The 18578-nt window shown below is 40.7% G+C and overlaps 2 protein-coding genes across 18 annotated transcripts in view; one reads left to right on the top strand and one right to left on the bottom strand.

The window, feature by feature from the left end:
* NKIRAS1 (NFKB inhibitor interacting Ras like 1) overlaps nt 1-18578 on the top strand; it is a 95962-nt gene that overhangs the window by 16984 nt on the left and 60400 nt on the right. For 4 of the 16 annotated variants that reach the window (XR_008298021.1, XR_008298023.1, XM_027040957.2 and 1 more), the window contains exons 3-4: nt 6535-6776; nt 14365-14472. Coding sequence is in view for 9 of the 16 variants with exons in the window: in XM_027040957.2 (XP_026896758.1) it covers nt 6535-6776; nt 14365-14472 (350 nt within the window). In the remaining 7 variants the exon portion in view is untranslated. Of the gene's footprint in view, nt 1-1259; nt 1370-3024; nt 3177-6534; nt 6777-14364; nt 15785-17767; nt 18272-18578 lie in introns of those variants that run through there. The other 12 variants (XR_003414497.2, XR_003414496.2, XR_008298022.1 and 9 more) reach the window with 7 other exon arrangements.
* Nucleotides 16684-18578, bottom strand: part of UBE2E1 (ubiquitin conjugating enzyme E2 E1) — a 75859-nt gene continuing 73964 nt past the window's right edge. For both annotated transcript variants that reach the window (XM_027040953.2, XM_027040952.2), the window contains one exon: nt 16684-17474. In XM_027040953.2, coding sequence (XP_026896754.1) covers nt 17377-17474 — 98 coding nt within the window. In that variant the 3' untranslated portion in view covers nt 16684-17376. The remainder of the gene's footprint in view (nt 17475-18578) is intronic.

Raw genomic sequence — 18578 nt, 5'->3', positions numbered from 1 at the left:
GAGAGAGAGAGGGAGACACAGAATCTGAAGCAGGCTCCAAGCTGTCAGCAGAGCCTGATGGGGAACTCGAACTTGCAAATTGTGAGATCATGACCTGAGCTGAAGTCAGATGCTTAGCCGACTGAGCCACCCAGGTGCCCCTACCTTCTTATTTCTGATAACTTTAATTACATATATTATTTAGAATTTTTAACCCTCAGAAACCTTAATTTCTAATAAAAACTTAAGAAGTAAGCAATTGTGAGCTGTTATACCAGCATTCTTTAAATTTATGATATAAATTTAAATTTATGATTTTATAATTTCTGGAAGCTTGTGCCTTTTAAGCTTTTCAATATAGCATTAACACAGCTTTTAGTTCCTCTGGAATAAGCCAGAAGTAGGTAAACCTGTGTTTAGTAATGTTTCATTATTTTATTAGCAAATGATCTAGATATTTGATGAAATTAACTTAATTCATCACTTAGCAAAACTTTAAGGTTTCAAGGTACCAAGTGGATTTGGGAAACTAATTAAAAAGTTTACCTAAAACTTTTTTTTTCTTAAGTTTATTCATTTATTTTGAGAGAGCGAGCAAGCGGGGGAAGGTCAGAGAGAGTGAGAGACAAAATCCCAAGCAGGCTCCCTGTTGTCAGTGCAGAGCCCAACACAGGGCTCAAACCGACGAACTGTGAGATCATGAGAGCCGAGATCAAAAGTTGGATACTTGACCAACTGAACCACCCAGGCACCCCTACCTAAAATTTTTTTTATCTACTCAGTCTATGTGTTCTTACCAATTATGTCTAGATTACCTGTGAAAATTTCATGAAACATCAGACAAAATCAACCATCATTCTAAGTCATTTTTGCTGACAAACTACAGTAGATAAACATGAACTTAACTAGTAAATTTGATTATTTAAATTGTTTGATGTTGAAAACTCTAAGGATATGCCTGTTGTAATTAAGCCAACTAACTTAAAACTTTTTTTAAAAACAAATTTTAGCAATACTATCCAGAGGTGGAAAATAGCACATAACACATACATACAGATACATGTGAACACACACAGAGACTTTATAGCTTCTGTTTTAAAATGACTGTCATGAAATAGGTACAAAACTCACTCATAAATGTAGGAGCTAAATTTATTTTTTGGTAGATAGAATAAGGTAAGGTAACCTGTCTAGATGGCTTAAGCTTTTTCCACTTATATTTGGAGAAGACACTTAAGATTTGTATGTCTATTTATTTGTTCATTCAGCTTCATGGGCTGAGCATGAAGCCCAATTTGGGACTTGAACTCACAAATCTGAGATCAAGACCCTGAGATCAAGACCTGAGCAGAGATCAAGGGTTTGACACTTAACCGACTAAGCCACCCAGGTGCCGCAAGATTTGTATGTCCTTTTAACAGCGAGAAAACCAGATTCTAATCTTGCACCAGCTTTTGATATTAAAGTAAATTCATTTTAGTCTTAGCTTAACCACACAATTCCTTGTCAAATATTCTTTTCCACAAACCTTCTACAACTTTCTACATTCTGATTTTGTCATTTTTTTCTCTTGAGACCATTAGATGCTTTTTAGGACAAAATTACTTTTTTATTCCCCAACAAAAAAGCGTCTCCATTTCTCATACCTTCTACTGAAAACACATCCTACGTTACTGGCATACAAAAATGTTTCCCATGAGTTCCGTCGTTCAGCATCCCAGTCTGGCTTCAAATGATGGCTATAATCTTAGGTCACTGCATTTTATGCCCCATAAGACACACAAAGTGATAACAGTGAAGTCTTGATTTGTGTATCCTGGGTTTAGATATTATCTACCAAGTTAGAAGCCAAAAGGGATGTGGATAGTCTCCTTTCCTTTTCCAATTGTAATTCTTTTTCCAACTGCCTTATTTCCTTTCTGCCACTAGCTAGGCATTGTTGGCCACCCCGAAGGACCCAGAGGAGTGGCCAACCCACCACAGCCACTGCTTGGTGGCCTTCCTTACCTCAGTGGGTCATGTGACTTTCTAATAGCTCTAATCCATTTGGCGTTTTCAGGGTGTCCCTGTACTCCTGCAACAGTCCACAGGCATCAAGCAAACCAATTATGCCTTCCCACGTCGATGTGGTTGCCCACCCCAGGGTTTCCCCCAACAAAAACTTCATTCCTTGCCCATTTTTCAGTCTCTGGGCTGCTCCTGGCTGGCTTGCCAATTGTTCTATGAAAGGGAAGTATATGCAAAATGATCTCCAAAGGCTAGAGGAGCCATAAGACCGAAGAAAAAGGCCAACAAGTCCAGCTTGACAAAAAATGGTTTATTAAAGGGACTTCTGAAGAGTAGTCCCTCTTGGGTGGCTCTAAGACAAATAGATTTCTGCATCTCCACCTTCCATAAGACCTGCTTTTATAGTCCTAAAGGCTGAGGAGTACAGGCTGGGAGACCACCGGGGAAGAAATGTTTTGAGAATTATGTCTCCAGAGCAGATCCAGGTTGTTATGACCCAAGGGTGTACTTAGGTGTGAAGCGTGTGGCTCAGCAAAAAGAAAGAATGAGGTAGGGAGACTGCTCTAGAAGGCTTCAGATCACAGAATGGTCGTGGTAGATTTGTCCAAGATGGCATTAGTCTGGTTCACACAATAATGTAACAGAACTTTTATATGCCCTGGGGAATCCAAAAAATTAATGAGACTGACTTTATTGTGATACTCACTTTATTTTTTTCCCTTCAAATTTTTTTAATGTTTATTTATTTTTGAGACAGAGAGCGCTAGCAGGGGAGGGGCAGAGAGAGGGAGACACATAATCTGAAACAGTCTCCAGGCTCTGAGCTGTCAGCACAGAGCCTGATGTGGGGCTCGAACCCACGAACCACGAGATCATGACCTGAGCTGAAGTCGGACGTGTAACTGACTGAGCCACCCAGGTGCCCTTCCCTTCAAATTTTTATTTTAAGTTGATTTATTTGAGAGAGAGTTGGGGAGGGGCAGAGAGAGAGACTGAGAATCCCAAGCAGGCTCCATGATGTCATCACAGAGCCCGATGCAGGGCAGAACTCCTGAAACTGTGACATCATTGACCTAAGCTGAAACCAAGACTGAGCTTAACCAACTGAGCCACCCAGGCACCACTGTGATACCAACTTTATTTATTGGTCTGGAATGGAACCAGCAATATTTCCAGGATATGTCTGTAATGTATGTATGTTTTATTGGTATAGGATGTTATCTACATGATTTTATTTATGGATATAGTTCATATTTAAATATGAAGATAGTTCCTTGGACCCTACCATACCTACCCTATAAGCCTTTCTACTATTCATTAACATACAAAGTATTAATCTTCCCTTAATTCCCTTATCAACAAATGATTCTTGAATACTCGCTGTGTACACAGAATGGTTCGTTTCTCTCAAGAATGTCCTAGGCTACTGGAAGAGACAAAACTTGCACAAATGGAGTGAGGGAAATTGCATTTTAAAAGGATCACTCAGGCCAGAGGTACTGGCTCATTCAGTAGAGCATTGGACTCTTGATTTCAGGGTTGGGAGTTCAAGGTTCATGTTGGGTGTGAAGCCTACTTAAAAATAAATAAATGATTAGGGCACCTGGATGGCCCAGTACGTTGAGCATCCGACTTCAGCTCAGGTCATGATCTCATGATTCATGAGTTCGAGCCTGCATTGGGCTCGTTGCTGTCCGCCTGTCAGTGCAGAGTCCGCTTGAGATCCTCTGTCCCCCTCTCTCTGCCCTTCCCCCACTTATGCATGTGCGCTCTTGCTCTCTCCCTCTCTCTCTCTCAAAAAGTAAAACATTTAAAAAATGAATGAATGAATGGATCACTCAGGCCAGAAGAGAACAGAAACTAGGACATCAGTTATGAAATGAGTTAATTCATTCATTCAGCAAGCATTTACTAAGGGCTTTATATAAGTCAATTTTGTTCATCCTCAGAGCTATAAAGACAGATTAGCCCCAGTCCTGGCTTTCAAAGAGTTTACACTCTCTGAGCTTTTGAGGAGACAGATAAGGAAAGATTTAAGTATAAAATCACAAGGCCCAGCGGAAGCAGGAAGTTGGGAAGGGGATAATCAGGAAAAGATCCACAGATTAGACATTTCAGTGAAGTCTAGGAAGGATACAAGGTCTTTTACCAGGTGTTTATTGAGCTTAGTAGTTCAGGTGAAGATAAACCAATGGGAATGAAGGAGGCAACGGATTAAGCAGGTGTTTAGACAGAGAGTGGCTAATTTTTTTAAATAACTTTCACCCACTTTCCTTGGTCAGTGAGGACTCTGAAGACTGCCCAGGTGGATGGGGATCAAGGGAAGAAAGCAAGGAGGAGGAACAGGTATGGGGAGGAAAGAGAAGTTTTGTTAGCTTGAAGTACTTGCATAACATTCACATATAAATGCCCACTCTGTATTTGGGAACTAAAGCCTGGTGCTCAGGCCTAGACTGGACATGTCAATTTTTGAGTCCCTTAAACAGACCCTGGAAATACTGGAAGTTTTACAGAAAAAAGGCAGCACAGTTACCCCAGGTCCAGTCTTTGGCTCTGATGCGGAAGAAAATGGAGCTACTTAGTTGTTCAAGCTACTTTTAAAATCAGCATTTAGGGGCACCTGGGTGGCTCAGTCGGTTAAGCAACTGACTTTGGCTTAGGTCATGATCTTGCAGTTCGTGAGTTCGTGCTGATGGCTCAGAGCCTGGAGCCTGCTTCGGATTCTGTGTCTCCCTCTCTCTATCCCTGCTCATGCTTTGTCTCTCTCGCTCTCAAGAAGAAACATTAAAAAAAAATTTTTTTTAAATAAATAAAATCATCATTTAAATTCTCCAATTTTAGGGGCGCCTGGGTGGCGCAGTCGGTTAAGCGTCCGACTTCAGCCAGGTCACGATCTCGCGGTCCGTGAGTTCGAGCCCCGCGTCAGGCTCTGGGCTGATGGCTCAGAGCCTGGAGCCTGTTTCCGATTCTGTGTCTCCCTCTCTCTCTGCCCCTCCCCCGTTCATGCTCTGTCTCTCTCTGTCCCAAAAATAAATAAACGTTGAAAAAAAAATTCTCCAATTTTGGTACTAAGTTCTTTGGTAACAGTTACTTTTTAAAAATATGTAATTGTGGGGGCACCTGGGTGGCTCAGTTGGTTAAGCATCCGACTTTGGCTCAGGTCATAATCTCGAGGTTTATGGGTTTGATCCCTGTGTCAGGCTCTGTGCTGACAGCTTGGAGCCTGGAGCCTGCTTCAGATTCTATGTCTCTTCTTTCTCTGCCCCTCCCCTGTTCGTGCTCTGTCTCTCTCTCAAAAATAAACAAACATTAAAAAGAAAAAAGTACATAATTGTGGGGCACCTGGGTGGTTCAGTCTGTTGAGCATCCAACTCTTGATTTTGGCTCAGGTCATGATCCCAGGGTTGTGGAATTGAGCTCCGTATCAGGCTCCATACTGAGTGTGGAGCCTGCCTGGGGTTCTCTCTCTCTCTCTCTCTCTCGCTCTCTCTCGCTCTCTCTCGCTCTCTCGCTCTCTCTGCCCACCCCCCCCTACATTCTCTTTCTCTAAAATAAATAAAAGTTAAAAATAAATATATGGGAATGCTAGCTGGTGCAGCCACTCTGGAAAACAGTATGGAGGTTCCTCAAAAAACTAAAAATAGAACTACCGTACAACCCAGCAATTGCACTACGAGGTATTTATCCAAGGGATACAGGTGTGCTGTTTCGAAGGGACACATATGCCCCCATGTTTATAGCAGCACTATCAGCAATAGCCAAAGTATGGAAAGAGCCCATATGTCCATCGATGGATGAATGGATAAAGAAGGTGTGGTATATATATACATGGAGTATTACTTGGCAATCAAAAAGAATGAAATGTTGCCATTTGCAACTACATGGATGGAACTGGAGGGTATTATGCTAAGTGAAATTAGAGAAAGACAAAAGGCATATGACTTCACTGATAGGAGGACTTTAAGAGACAAAACAGATGGACATAAGGGAAGGGAAACAAAAATAAAAACAGGGGGACAAAACAGAAGAGACTCATAAATAGGAGAACAAATGGTTACTGGAGGGGGTGTGGGAGGGGGGATGGGCTAAATGGGTAAGAGACACTAAGGAATCTGATCCTGAAATCATTGTCACACTATATGCTAACTAATTTGGATGTAAGTTTTAAAAAAATAATTAAAAAAATAAATTTAAATTTAAATTAAAAAAATTAAAATATAGAATAATGTCATTGCCAAATTTTTATTTCTACTTATATTTCTATACAGAAGAAATATTTTTTAATACCTCTTTGTCCATTCAGTATAACAACTACCTTTTACTTTTAAAGAAGTTAGTAAATGGAAATATGATTCTTACATATAGTAAATAGGGAAACTTCTAGAAAGCCAACTAATAAAAGTATAAGAAAATACCCAACAATTGGTACTGAGTTATCCAAAAAGAATAATTTTTTTCTTTATTGAGGTATATTGGACTTCATGTTTTGTTAATTTCAGGTATACAGTATAATGGTTCAATAAAAGAGTAATTTCTTTTTAATCCTAGGAATGGAAGATTGTGAAACGATGGAAGATGTATATATGGCTTCAGTGGAAACGGATCGGGGAGTAAAGGAACAGTTACATCTTTATGATACCAGAGGCTTACAGGAAGGTGTGGAGCTACCAAAGCATTATTTTTCATTTGCTGATGGCTTTGTTCTTGTGTACAGTGTGAATAACCTTGAATCCTTTCAAAGAGTGGAGCTTCTGAAGAAAGAAATTGATAAGTTTAAAGACAAAAAAGAGGTAAGTAGTTTTGTTAAAAATGTTAACTATGAATTGAAGTACTATTTAAATTGTAGCTTGGACATTTGGGCAGTTAAAATATTCTAATAGCATAAAATTGTATTCATAGTATCTGTAATCGTCATAATATTTTTTCTTAGCCCAGAAAATACGGGATTAAATGAGTTCATTCAGGACCTGCATTTGACTTTCTGCTTTTGCATGTTACTGTGTGCAGGCTGAATTTTTGTGACACAATATCTCAAGTACTACATAGTTCACTTCATATTGTTTGGAATCACTGTTTCCTAGGGCTCTCTTTGTCTCACTGGCTAAATAGGATTCTTGTTTTCTGCCTTACAAAAAGAAAAAAAAAACACTAAAACAAAACAAAACAAAAGAGGAAGAAGAAAGAAATGGAAAAGATTGGATTCTACTCATTTACCGTTTAGAATAAGATCCTTACCAAGGTCTGGCTTACGTGTATCCTTTTCATCTTTATCATTTTGTTCCTGTTACTGCAGCCCGGGGACACTGGTCTACTTTTTGTTTTTTTCAACATGATGATTTTGTTTCTCTGTTAAGTCCTTGTTAATCAGTTGCTGGTTCCCCTCCCTGGAACTCTTATCTGCAGGTAGATTTTTCTCCATATCTTCACTTAGCTGACTCCTTATCATCTAAGGAACCATATAATGTTAGCAACACTGGCCAAATGTTCTTAACCTAGAAATTTTAAGAAATAATAGAGATCCAGGGCATCTGGGTGGCTTAGTCAGCTGAGCATCCAACTTCAGCTCAGGTCATGATCGTGGTCCGTGAGTTTGAGCCCCATGTCAAGCTCTGTGCTGACAACTCAGAGCCTAGAGCCTCCTTCAGATTCTCCCTCTCTCTCCCTCTCTCTCTCTGCCTCTCCCCCGTTTGTGCACTCTCTCTCAAAAATAAATACACATTAAAAAAAAATTGAAAACAAAAAACCCCAAAATTATAGAGATCCCTGACACAGTTCCCCTAATGCTAATGTTGTATAAAACTAGTTAACATTTATTTATTTATTTAATTTTAATTTCATTTATTTATGTTTTAAAATTTACATCCAAATTAGTTAGCATATAGTGCAACAGTGATTTCAGTAGATTCCTTAGTGCTCCTTACCCATTTAGCCCATCCCCCCTCCCACACCCCCTCCAGTAACCCTGTTTGTTCTCCTATTTATGAGTCTCTTCTGTTTTGTTCCCCTCCCTGTTCTTATATTATTTTGGTTTCCCTTCCCTTATGTTCATCTGTTTTGTCTCTTAAAGTCCTCATATGAGTGAAGAAGTCATACGATTTTTGTCTTTCTCTGACTACTTGCACTTAGCATAATACCCTCCAGTTCCATCCACGTAGTTGCGAATGGCAAGATTTCATTCTTTTTGATTGCTGAGTAATACTCCATTGTATATGTATATACCACACCTTTATCCATTTATCTGTCGACGGACATATGGGCTCTTTCCATACTTTGGCTATTGCTGATAGTGCTGCTATAAACATGGGGGTGCATGTGTCCCTTCGAAACAGCACACCTGTATCCCTTGGATAAATACCTCGTAGTGCAATTGCTGGGTCGTAGGGTAGTTCTACTTTTAGTTTTTTGAGGAACCTCCATACTATTTTCCAGAGTGGCTGCACCAGCTTGCATTCCCAAAAACTAGTTACTGTTTATGCAGTCAAGATACAGAACGTTTGCATCACTGCAAGGATCCCTCCTGTTATCCTTTTTTGTCACACCCACTTTCTTCCCATCCCCACCCCCTCTTAATCCCTGACTAATCTGTTTTCCATTTCTATAACCTTGTCATTTTAAGAGTGTTAACATAGATGGAATGATATGTATGTAACTTTTTGGTATCAGCCTTTTTCACTCAGCATAGTTCTCTTGGAGGGTCATCCAAGTTATTGCATGTATCAGTAAGTAGTTCATTCCTTCTTACTGCTGAGTGATGTTCCAGGGTGTTTATGTACCAAAGTTTGTTTAACCATTCACTTGTTGAAGGACATCTGGGTTGATATTTTATTGTTTTGAATACTTACTTGCTTTGTGAATAGTTCATAATCACTAGGTTCAGTTTTCAAAAGACATAGAGGCATCTAATGAATGCTGTCCTCACACCTGTTTCCCATTTTTCCCATCTAAACAGATAAATTGTTACTTTTTTTCTGCGGTATCCTTCATATTCTCCTCCCTGCCCTCCGAAAGTTGAAAGAGTGACTCAATGTGCACTCCTGTTTGATACTTGAATCTTGGCTCTGCTTTTCAACTTACTGCCTCAGTTTCCTTAACCATAAAATAGAGATAATAATAGTACCTTTCTCAGATGGTTGTTAGGGAGCTTTAAGAAACACATACAGGCGCACCTGCGTGGTACAGTCGGTTAAAGATCTGACTCTTGGTTTCAGCTCAGGTCATGATCTCAGGGTTTTGTGAGTTTGAGCCCCCTGCTTTTTGGGCTCTGGCTTGGCCTCTGCCCTGGCTGACAGTGTGAGCCTGCCTGGGATTCTCTGTCTTCCTCTCTCTCTGCCCCTCCCCCACTGGCACTACCTCTGTCTCAAATAAATAAACTTAAAACAAAAGACATGCATTCAGTGAATGCTTATTGAACAACTACTGTGTGCCTGGCATTGTTTTAGGTAAGGCGCAGGGAATACAATAGGCAGCAAAACAGAGTTCCTGTTCCCATAAAACCTCTGATTTGGGAGTGGAAGAAAGACAGTGAGCGGGATGCAAGGGTACTATTTTCTGTAAGGTGATCTGGGAAGGCCTCCCTGATAAGGTGACTTTTAGCAGAGATTTGAAGGAAGTGAGAGAGGAAGCCAAGCCCATCTGGAGGAGGAATGCTCCAGGTGGAGGCACTAGCTGGTGCTAGGGTCTGGAGAAGTTTGCATGTCATGTTCAGGAACAGCTGTGAGGCCAGAGTGGGCTAGGAGGAGTATGGGAGGAGATGAGGGCAACACTTTGCATCACAAGCCATTGGTTTTGAGCAAAGGAAAGACCTATCTCGCTTAGGTTGCATTTATTTATTTTCATGTTTGATTTAAAAAATTGAATAGGTCACGTTTGCTCATGGTTCAGAAATAAAAATGATCTATAAAAAGGGCCATTGTGAGCTCTAGTTTCCCACTTCTGTCCTCAATCATCAAGTTCCTTTATCTCAAGCATGCTCTTCATTCATTCATTCATTCATTCATTCATTGTAAACTCTATGCCCAATGTGTGGCTTGAACTCATGACCCTGAGATCAAGAGTCGCATGCTCCACTGAGCCAGCCAGGCATCCCTCAAGTATGCTTTTTAAGTATTTTACCACTTGTTTTGGGGCTTCCTTCTAGCATTTCTTTTTTCTTTCTTTTTTTAATGTTTCATTGTTTATTTTTGAGAGAGAGAGAAACAGAGTGTGAGCGGGAGAGGGACAGAGAGAGAGAGAGGGAGACACAAATCTGAAGCAGGCTCCAGGCTCTGAGTTGTCAGCACAGAGCCTCATGCAGGGTTTAAACTCACATACCATGAGAGCAGACCTGAGCTGAAGTCAGATGCTTAACCCACTGAGCCACCCAGGTGCCCCTCAACGTTTCTTTATATAAATACAAGTAAATAGGAACATACATATAATCCCCTCCCCGACCTTCTTACACCAAAGATAGCATAATGTTCTGCACCTTGCATTTTTCATGTAATGTATCTTGGAGTCCTTTCCATATCAGTACTCAAGATTCCTTTTTTTTTTTTTTTTTTAAACTGATGGATACTCATTGTGTGATAGATCATACTTATTTAACCAGTTCGAAATTGGTGGACACCTGGGGCTATTTTATAATCATTTGCTATTATGAACTATGGTACAGTGAACAATGTCTCACATTTATTAGTTTGTACGCTTTGGGGTATAGTCGTAAGATCAGCTGAAATGGAGCTCTTGAATCAAAAGATACATTGCTAAATGACTTTCCATATCAATGGTATGAAAATGCCGGTTTTGCAGTCTTGACAACAGTGTGTGCTTGTGGATCCTGTGAATCTTCTGGGTGAGAGGCACTGGGTGGCTCAGTCAGTTAAGCATCTAACTCTTGATTTCAGCTCAAGTCATGATCTCACAGTTCATGAGTTTGAGCCCTGTGCCACTGATAGTGCAGATCCTGCTTGGGATATTTGCTCTCTCTTTCTCTCTCTCAAAATAAATAAACTTAAAAAAAAAAAAAAAACTTCTGGGTGAAGATGTTACTTTATTTCATTTTCCTTAATATGAATAAGGAAGGCTAAGCATCTTTTGACTTGTTTTAAAATATTCACTTTGGCTGCTGTGTTGACAGTAGACGACATAGGGGACAAGGTGAGAAGCAAGTTTTGCGAAATGTAATTGTTCTGGAGCACTTAAAACAGTTACCAGTTGGAGAGTTGAGAAGAAACCAACAAAGGAGTCTAAGAAGTGGCCAGTGAGATAGAAAAACCAAGAGATAGGATGTCTCAGAAGGCAAGGGAACGTCAGCACTTTAAAAAGTAGGGAGGGTTGCCTGGTTGTCTCAGTTAAGTGTCCAACTCTTGATCTCGGTTCAGGTCATGAACTCATCGTCAGGAGTTCAGGCCCTGCTTCAGGCTCTGCACTGACAGCGCAGAGCCTGCTTGGAACTCTGCTTGGGATTCTGTCTCCGTCTCTCTGCCCCTCCCCAGTTCATGCTCTCCCTCTCTCAAAATAAGTAGTAAACAAAATAAATTAAACAAAAAGTAGGGAGTGATCAAACTATGTCATGGTACAGATAGGTCAGAAAAGCTGAAGACACAGAAGTGGCCAGCCTTTAGTTAACTTGGGACGTCTTAACAGTTACAGCAAAACAGATGAAGTTTGATTGGACTGGATATAAGAACTGGACACAGCAAAGATAACTCTTTGAGAATTTTTAGTCAGGGGTAAATATCTTGTCCTATAAAGGGGAACAGAGGAGCTGGAGAAGGATGTGTAAAAGAGGGCTTTTTCCCCCCTCCCCAGATGAGAGCTAGTGTTCATATGCCAATGGAATGCTTCAATAGAGAGGAGAAAATGGATGATATAGGAGAGGGGGTTATTTGCTGTAGTGACATCTTGTCCAGGGTAAAGAGGATGGAGTCTAGATGGTAGGTTATTAGATGTGTTGGTGGATGCAAGTGAAAGTTCCTTTAATTGCTTCTATCTTCTTACTGAAATAGTATAGACATCAGCTGAGAGTAAGGTGTGGGAAGGCAGAGATGTTGGAGGTTGGAGAAGAGAGCCAAGGTAGGAGCTGTTGTCTAGTTGCAGAATATATGGATGGAATATTAATATATTTACTAGAGAACACCAGCTCACTTAAAGTCCGTGGTTATGAATTGGGACCAGTCAGCAGAGCTGCTTTTTCTCTCCATGTGGTATAGGCACAGTTCAGTTAAGAGTTACATTTAGGAGCGTCTGGGTGGCTCAGTCGGTTGAGCATCCGACTTCGGCTCAGGTCATGATCTCATGGCTTGTGAGTTTGAGCCTCGCATTGGGCTCTGTGCTGACAGTTCAGAGCCTGGAGCCTGTTTTGGATTCTGTGTCTCCGCCTGTCTCTGCCCCTCCCCTGCTCATGCTCGGTCTCCCTGTTTCTCTGCCCCTCCCCTTCTCTCACTGTCTGTTTCTCTCAAAAATAAATAAAACATTAAAAAAAAAAACTTTAAAAAAGTTACATTTAGGATGGGGGTTGGTGACCAAGAGAATACGATGGGATGATGATGTAAGCTGGGCCAGGAACTGAAGACAGGAGAAGGGTTGAAGAACAGTGATAAAGGTAGGAGAGCCAGTGGACTGTAGATCCTTCTGGTGTTTAGGATTGTTGCAGTTAGGGTGTAAGGCACGAACTAGAAAGGCAGAGTGGGATTGGGATTCCTGGAATTAAAGACCACGAAGGGGAGTGATTATAATGGCAAGAGCTAGGATGTGTAGAGGAGTGGATGGCCAAAGTCAGGAGGATGGTTAGGCTATTTGGAGAAGTCAAGGAATGGAGAGAGAAGGTTACTGGAAGGGTCATCCATGTGGCTAGTGAGTCACTAGGAATTACGATAAAAGTAGTGTGGGAGTGACAGTGGGCCAGTTCTGTAATGAGTAGCAACAAGGTGGGGGTGGGAAACAGGCAGTCGATAGTACAGACTAGTAACACCAGCCTTCACTTTCAGGGTTCTTCGGGAAGGACTTTATTGGAGACAGCAGTGAGGGAGAAGGAGGATACCCTTTACATCCCCTGTGCCCCCCATGGTGGTGAGAGTACTGTTTCAAGTAGGCAGGGTGACGGGAACATTGAAAGCAGAGATGGGAATGGAGGAAGGAGACTTCGTTAAAATCCGGGGCGACATGCAACAGTTTCTACAACTGGACAGGAGAGGGAGATGGGAGGTCAGACTAGGAGATACATGTGAAGATGAAAATCTGGGTGATGAAGAATGACAGGAGGGCCTGAAGGGACAGATCCTGTTGAGAAATGAAAGAGTAGGAGACTTGCCAAAACCCCAAAGCTCTAGGTCCTGCTGTTCCATCCTACCAGGAAGGCATAGTCTAACTGGAGCGCAGGGAGCCCACTCAGCTTTGAGGCAGAAACACAGCAGTGGCTTAAATGTCCTAGTTCAAAGCTGTTCCTTAGAGGTACCTTCTCTAACAATTCTTACTGCTCCTCTTCTACCTTTCATTATCTTGTTTTATTGTCTTTCCAGTCAAGGGTCTGAAAATTGGATATCATCTCCCTTCCCCTCCCCACTGTGCTTTGACTGCTTTGCGACTGCTGTGTACTGGTGGTCTGAAATTGCATGGTGTGCATTAAGCATTTAAAGCTTAAGTGCATGATTGATTGCCTTACATTTAGTGTAAAATGCTCCCATTGGTCCATATATTCAACAGATTATTTAGTGCTTGCATCAGGCACTTGTCTAAGATCAGGAATATGAACAGAATAACAGTTCCTGTTCTCATGGAATTTAGGTTCTAGGGGTGAACTCTCAACAGCTCCAAGAGTCCATAGTTTTTAAAACATGTAATGCTGATTTCCTAAACAGCAGGTATAACCACTGAAATGCAGACACATTTCAAATTATTACCTGTATTTTTAAAATTTATTTTTAATGTTTACTTTTGAGAAGGGAGAGAGACAACGTGGGTGAGGGGCAGAGAGAGAGGTCAGAGGATCCGAAGTGGGCTCTACATGGACAGCAGAGAGCCCGATGAGGGGCTTGAACTCACCAACTGTGAGATCATGACCTGAGCTGAAGTCAGACACTCAACGGACTGATCCACCGAGGTGCCCCTGGATTTTAGATAGTAATATCCCCAAGTCTAGCTTCCATTCATACCTGACTTGAGTAACTTTCACCCACTGTTCCTTTAAAATGTTTCGTAGTTGGCAGGCTGTAGAGCATCTGCATTTTTAACCCAAATGTATTAAGGCAGAGTGAGGTTAATACCTGACTAACTTGATGATTCAAGTCACATCTGAGGATGTTTTGAAGAAGCATTCTGTTCAGTGGGAGTTTTCTTGATTTCTCTCTTTTGTCTGGCAACACATGTTGGCAAAGTGTAATCTTAATATTTTCCTTTCAGGTAGCGATTGTTGTGTTAGGAAACAAAATCGACCTTTCTGAGCAGAGACAAGTAGATGCTGAGGTGGCACAGCAATGGGCAAGAAGTGAGAAAGTGCGACTGTGGGAGGTAACGGTTACGGATCGGAAAACTCTGATTGAACCATTCACTCTGTTAGCCAGCAAACTTTCCCAGCCCCAGAGCAAATCAAGCTTTCCTTTGCCTGGGAGGAAAAACAAAGGGAACTCTAGCTCTGAGAACTAAAAATCAATAATGCTACAATTGTTGGATAGTGATGGCCTTTAAGTGTTTGTGAACATATTTAAAATAGGCCATTTATCTACCTTTGGCTCTTAGGCAACCTTTAAGGAATTAATTTAATGCACTTTAGGTTATAATTAAATCATTTGGACTAAGTTTATTGTCTGATAGGAAATATTTGCATTGTCATTGCTTGAAACTTGTCCCTGAAATTAGCACCTTTGTATTTATATTTTTGTTGCACTTGTCAAAACAGTAGAAAAATAAAGTTTGGGTAGTATGCAGATAGGAGTAGCTCCGCTACCCCTAACTTGTTTCAGAAGCCATTTTTCTGTGTAACTTTATGCACACTTCTTAGCTCAAACAGAATTTTGTTTTTAAGGTCATTAATCTTCTAATGTCTAGAAATATAAAATGACATTTTTAGATCAAACAGTAAACTTGGGTGTTAAACTAAATCTTATCTTGTGGAGACTTTGCTAAATGGAACAAAACCTACCTGTGATTTAGCTTTGTTCAAATTATATGTTTAGCATGACTTGAGGTAGGGAGTGGTGTAAGTATGTTTAAAGTGTTTGCTCTTTCTTTAGAAAACTGCTAATAAGCACTTAAGGACACTCAAGCTTCCATTTTCCACAAGTAATGCCCCTTCTGCAGTCATGCCCTGGATACTTAGTCATGTGGAATAGAATGTATCATAAAAATATTGGACTGCAGGTAGTCTTCTGGTTAGATAGCTGAATGTGTGCTGTGTTATTCTTTGAAAATTCTGGCAATATCCGAGCATTGGGACTAACTGTATTTTGCAAGTTGGCAATATTGTAACTAATTTTAAAAGTAGGAAGCAAGCTATTGATTGTTTTGACTGGGAAAGCAGCTATTTGATTTCAATGTAAAATATGAGGGGCACCTGAGTGGTTCAGTGGGTTGAGGGTCCAACTCTTGATTTTGGCTCAGGTCATGATGTCATGGTTTTTGAGTTCAAGCCCTGCGTGGGGTTCCACCCTGGCAGCGCAGAGCCTGCTTGGAATCCCCTTTCTTTCTCTTTCTGCCCCTCCCATGCTCCCTTGTTCTTCTCTCTAAGTAAACTTAAAAAACAGAAACAAAAAAAATGTAAAATATGAAATAAGCTGTTCAGCATTAACACATCTAGTAAACTGTAACTTAAAAAAAAAAACAACTCTATCCCCACTGTGGGGCTTGAACTCACAAGCCGAAGACCCCAAGATCAAGTCTCATGCTCTACTGACAGCCAGCCAGATACCCATGAACTGTAACTTCTTAAGTGGAATACTTCTAAGGCTGGGCTCAGTGAATTTAAAGTCAGTTGGTTCATTTCTGTGAGTTCAAGCCAAGAACTGCATATAAAAGATACAAAACTTGTAAATCAGCTAGTGTTGCTACTACTTAGTTAAAATTCCTTATCACAAATGTGTTTTTTTTTTTTTTTGCCAAAAAATTATTCAGATAATGGTTTAGTCATTGCCTGTTTTCTTTCCCAGTAAGGCTGATTTTCTCATTTTCCTATGTATTTTTACATAGATGGATACTTTTACAATGACTTAAAAATAGCATTTCTCTGCAGTAGATGCAGAGAAACAACTGCTGGATGTATTGTACACTTCGGTACCAAACTGCCCTCTAAGGGAGCTGCATTAAGTTAGCCATGAGGATCCATCTTCAAAAGATGGGGGGGTTCAATTAACCTTTTCTAAAACACCACCCCCCTTCCCACGCAAAAATCTATCTCGCAAGGCTGACAGCATACCAATCCTAACCTAGGTCCTTGGTAATGATGCAGCCTGCGGCGTTCCTTGTAGGTTGTTTAGTAGCAAAGCTCTTGAATCTGCGCGGGGTGCCTGAGTAGCTCAGTTGGTTAAGCGTCCGACTCTTGATCTTGGCTCAAATCATGATCTCACAGTCCTTGAGATCAAGCACCACTTTGGGTGCTGCTCTGACAACATGGAGCCTGCTTGGGATTCTCTCTCCCACCCCTACCCCTCTTCGAGATAAACAAACTTAAGAAGTCTGCAAACCACAGACAGACAAGATAAAGTAAATGAATACAGCAGTGTTAGGTGGTGGTTTTAATATTGTTTATTAGCACAGTAACAAATGCAGACTTAAGCAGTCCACAACATATAACCAATCCACTGAGCAACTCCTATTCCACACCTTACAGTTAACAGCTTAAGGTATTTTACTACAGGTTTTCACAAGTCGTGATTCAAACCTCTCATCTTGTCACAATAAAGTAGATTGGTATATAAAATAAAATACATAACTACTCATTTCCTATATGGTGTCTTATAGCCACATATCCATTTTATATATATGAGATGACAGTCTCTAAAAACTGTTAAATATCGATGTTCCCTCCCAAGAAGGAAAAACAAATTCCAATTTTTTTGAACAAAAAAAATGTGTAGTCTTGGAAGGACTTTACATAAATGGCCATGTGTATAACCTGTACAAAATTAAGCTATTTTAAATTTACAGACTACAAGCAACTGAACCCAAATGTCTATTCTCTGTACTACATTTCAGCTAATATTGCAGAACTAATGACAGTTTTAGAAGTTGCTATTACCAATTCTGTCTACTGTAGCAAGATACCTTAAGTTACAACAAAATCTTAGGAAATAAGACTGAATAATATCTGTTATAGAAATACCCTACTCTTTACCAACTCCCACCCTCCCCCACCCCTTCAAAATCATAAGCAGCTCTCTCTGTGACAGACAAATAATGTAAGAATTGTGAAGACCCAATTTATGTAGCGTATCTCTTGGTCCACTGTCTGGCCATTCTGTCATGTTCTGCTCTGTTGGTCATATACTGAGTGGCAATACTTCCCACCAAAGGGTCAGCTGGAAGAAAAGAATGTAAATTACTTTGGAGAAAGGGAAAGAAAGTTTTAAAATTTAGCAAATAAATTAGTGACAGCTTGGAAACAAATACACAGTTTTGAAATGCCATTCCATCATCCTGGGTACTTCTTCTAAAAGCCGTTATTGCGGGGGTGGAGCGGGGGGAGGGGACTTCCTAACAAAACAGAATGCTCAGGCTTTTAGTACCAGTGTGGCTTTACCTTCTTAGTTCATTGTATTTTTCTCCCAACAACCACCACCTAATTGGAAGTGCTTTTGCTCTTATGTGTTAGGGGAAGGTCAATAAAAACTGGAAAGTTCAAGGCTAAGACGAACATCCAGCTGTGTTCACATGACTATTCCTTCAGGGCAATACTGTGGTCCTCTGGGCTGTTGCAGTGTAACACTAGTTACCCGGAAAAAACCAGGGTGCCAGGTCACAACCTGGACCTCAACACGTAAGTGTAATGTTGCTCTGAAACCTAAATAGAATCTTTAATAAATAAAAGGAAATTAAGCCCCTCCCTCCACCCACCCAAATCAGTCTGATAAGAATTGTTTAAGCAAAGTCACTTTCAAAATTGAACACCAGCTATGGAGCAAGTGAACTCAGTGAACCAAAAGGCACAGGAGAGGTGAGGCAGGTGACTCAACATTTAAAAGTATGTAGTTTAAGAGAACTGTATGAAAAATGTGAAAACCAAGGGCAAACTTATATAAATCTTAATTTTAAAATGCCTCATTCCTACACCATAGAAGGGTTGCCTTTTTCCACTATTAGACTGAACTTTTTTTTTTTAATTTTTTTTAACGTTTATTTATTATTGAGAGACAGGAGATGCACAGAGTGTGAGCAGGGGAGGGGACAGAGAGAGGGAGAGACACAGAATCCAAAGCAGGCTCCAGGCTCTGAGCTGTAAGCACAGAACCCGACACGGGGCTCGAACTCACAAACTGTGAGATCATGACCTGAGCTGAAGTCGGTGGCCTAACCAACTGAACCACCCAGGCGCCCCTAGACTGAACTTCTCTTGATTAAAACTTTCTTTGAAAAAACAAATCAGGGGCGCCTGAGTGGCTCAGCAGGTTAAGCTTCTGATTTTG

This window comes from Acinonyx jubatus, chromosome C2 (genome assembly GCF_027475565.1).
Source record: "Acinonyx jubatus isolate Ajub_Pintada_27869175 chromosome C2, VMU_Ajub_asm_v1.0, whole genome shotgun sequence".
Taxonomy (NCBI): Eukaryota; Metazoa; Chordata; class Mammalia; order Carnivora; family Felidae; genus Acinonyx; species Acinonyx jubatus.
Note: the sequence above shows the minus strand (reverse complement) of the source record. Positions and strands in the feature narration are given on the sequence as shown.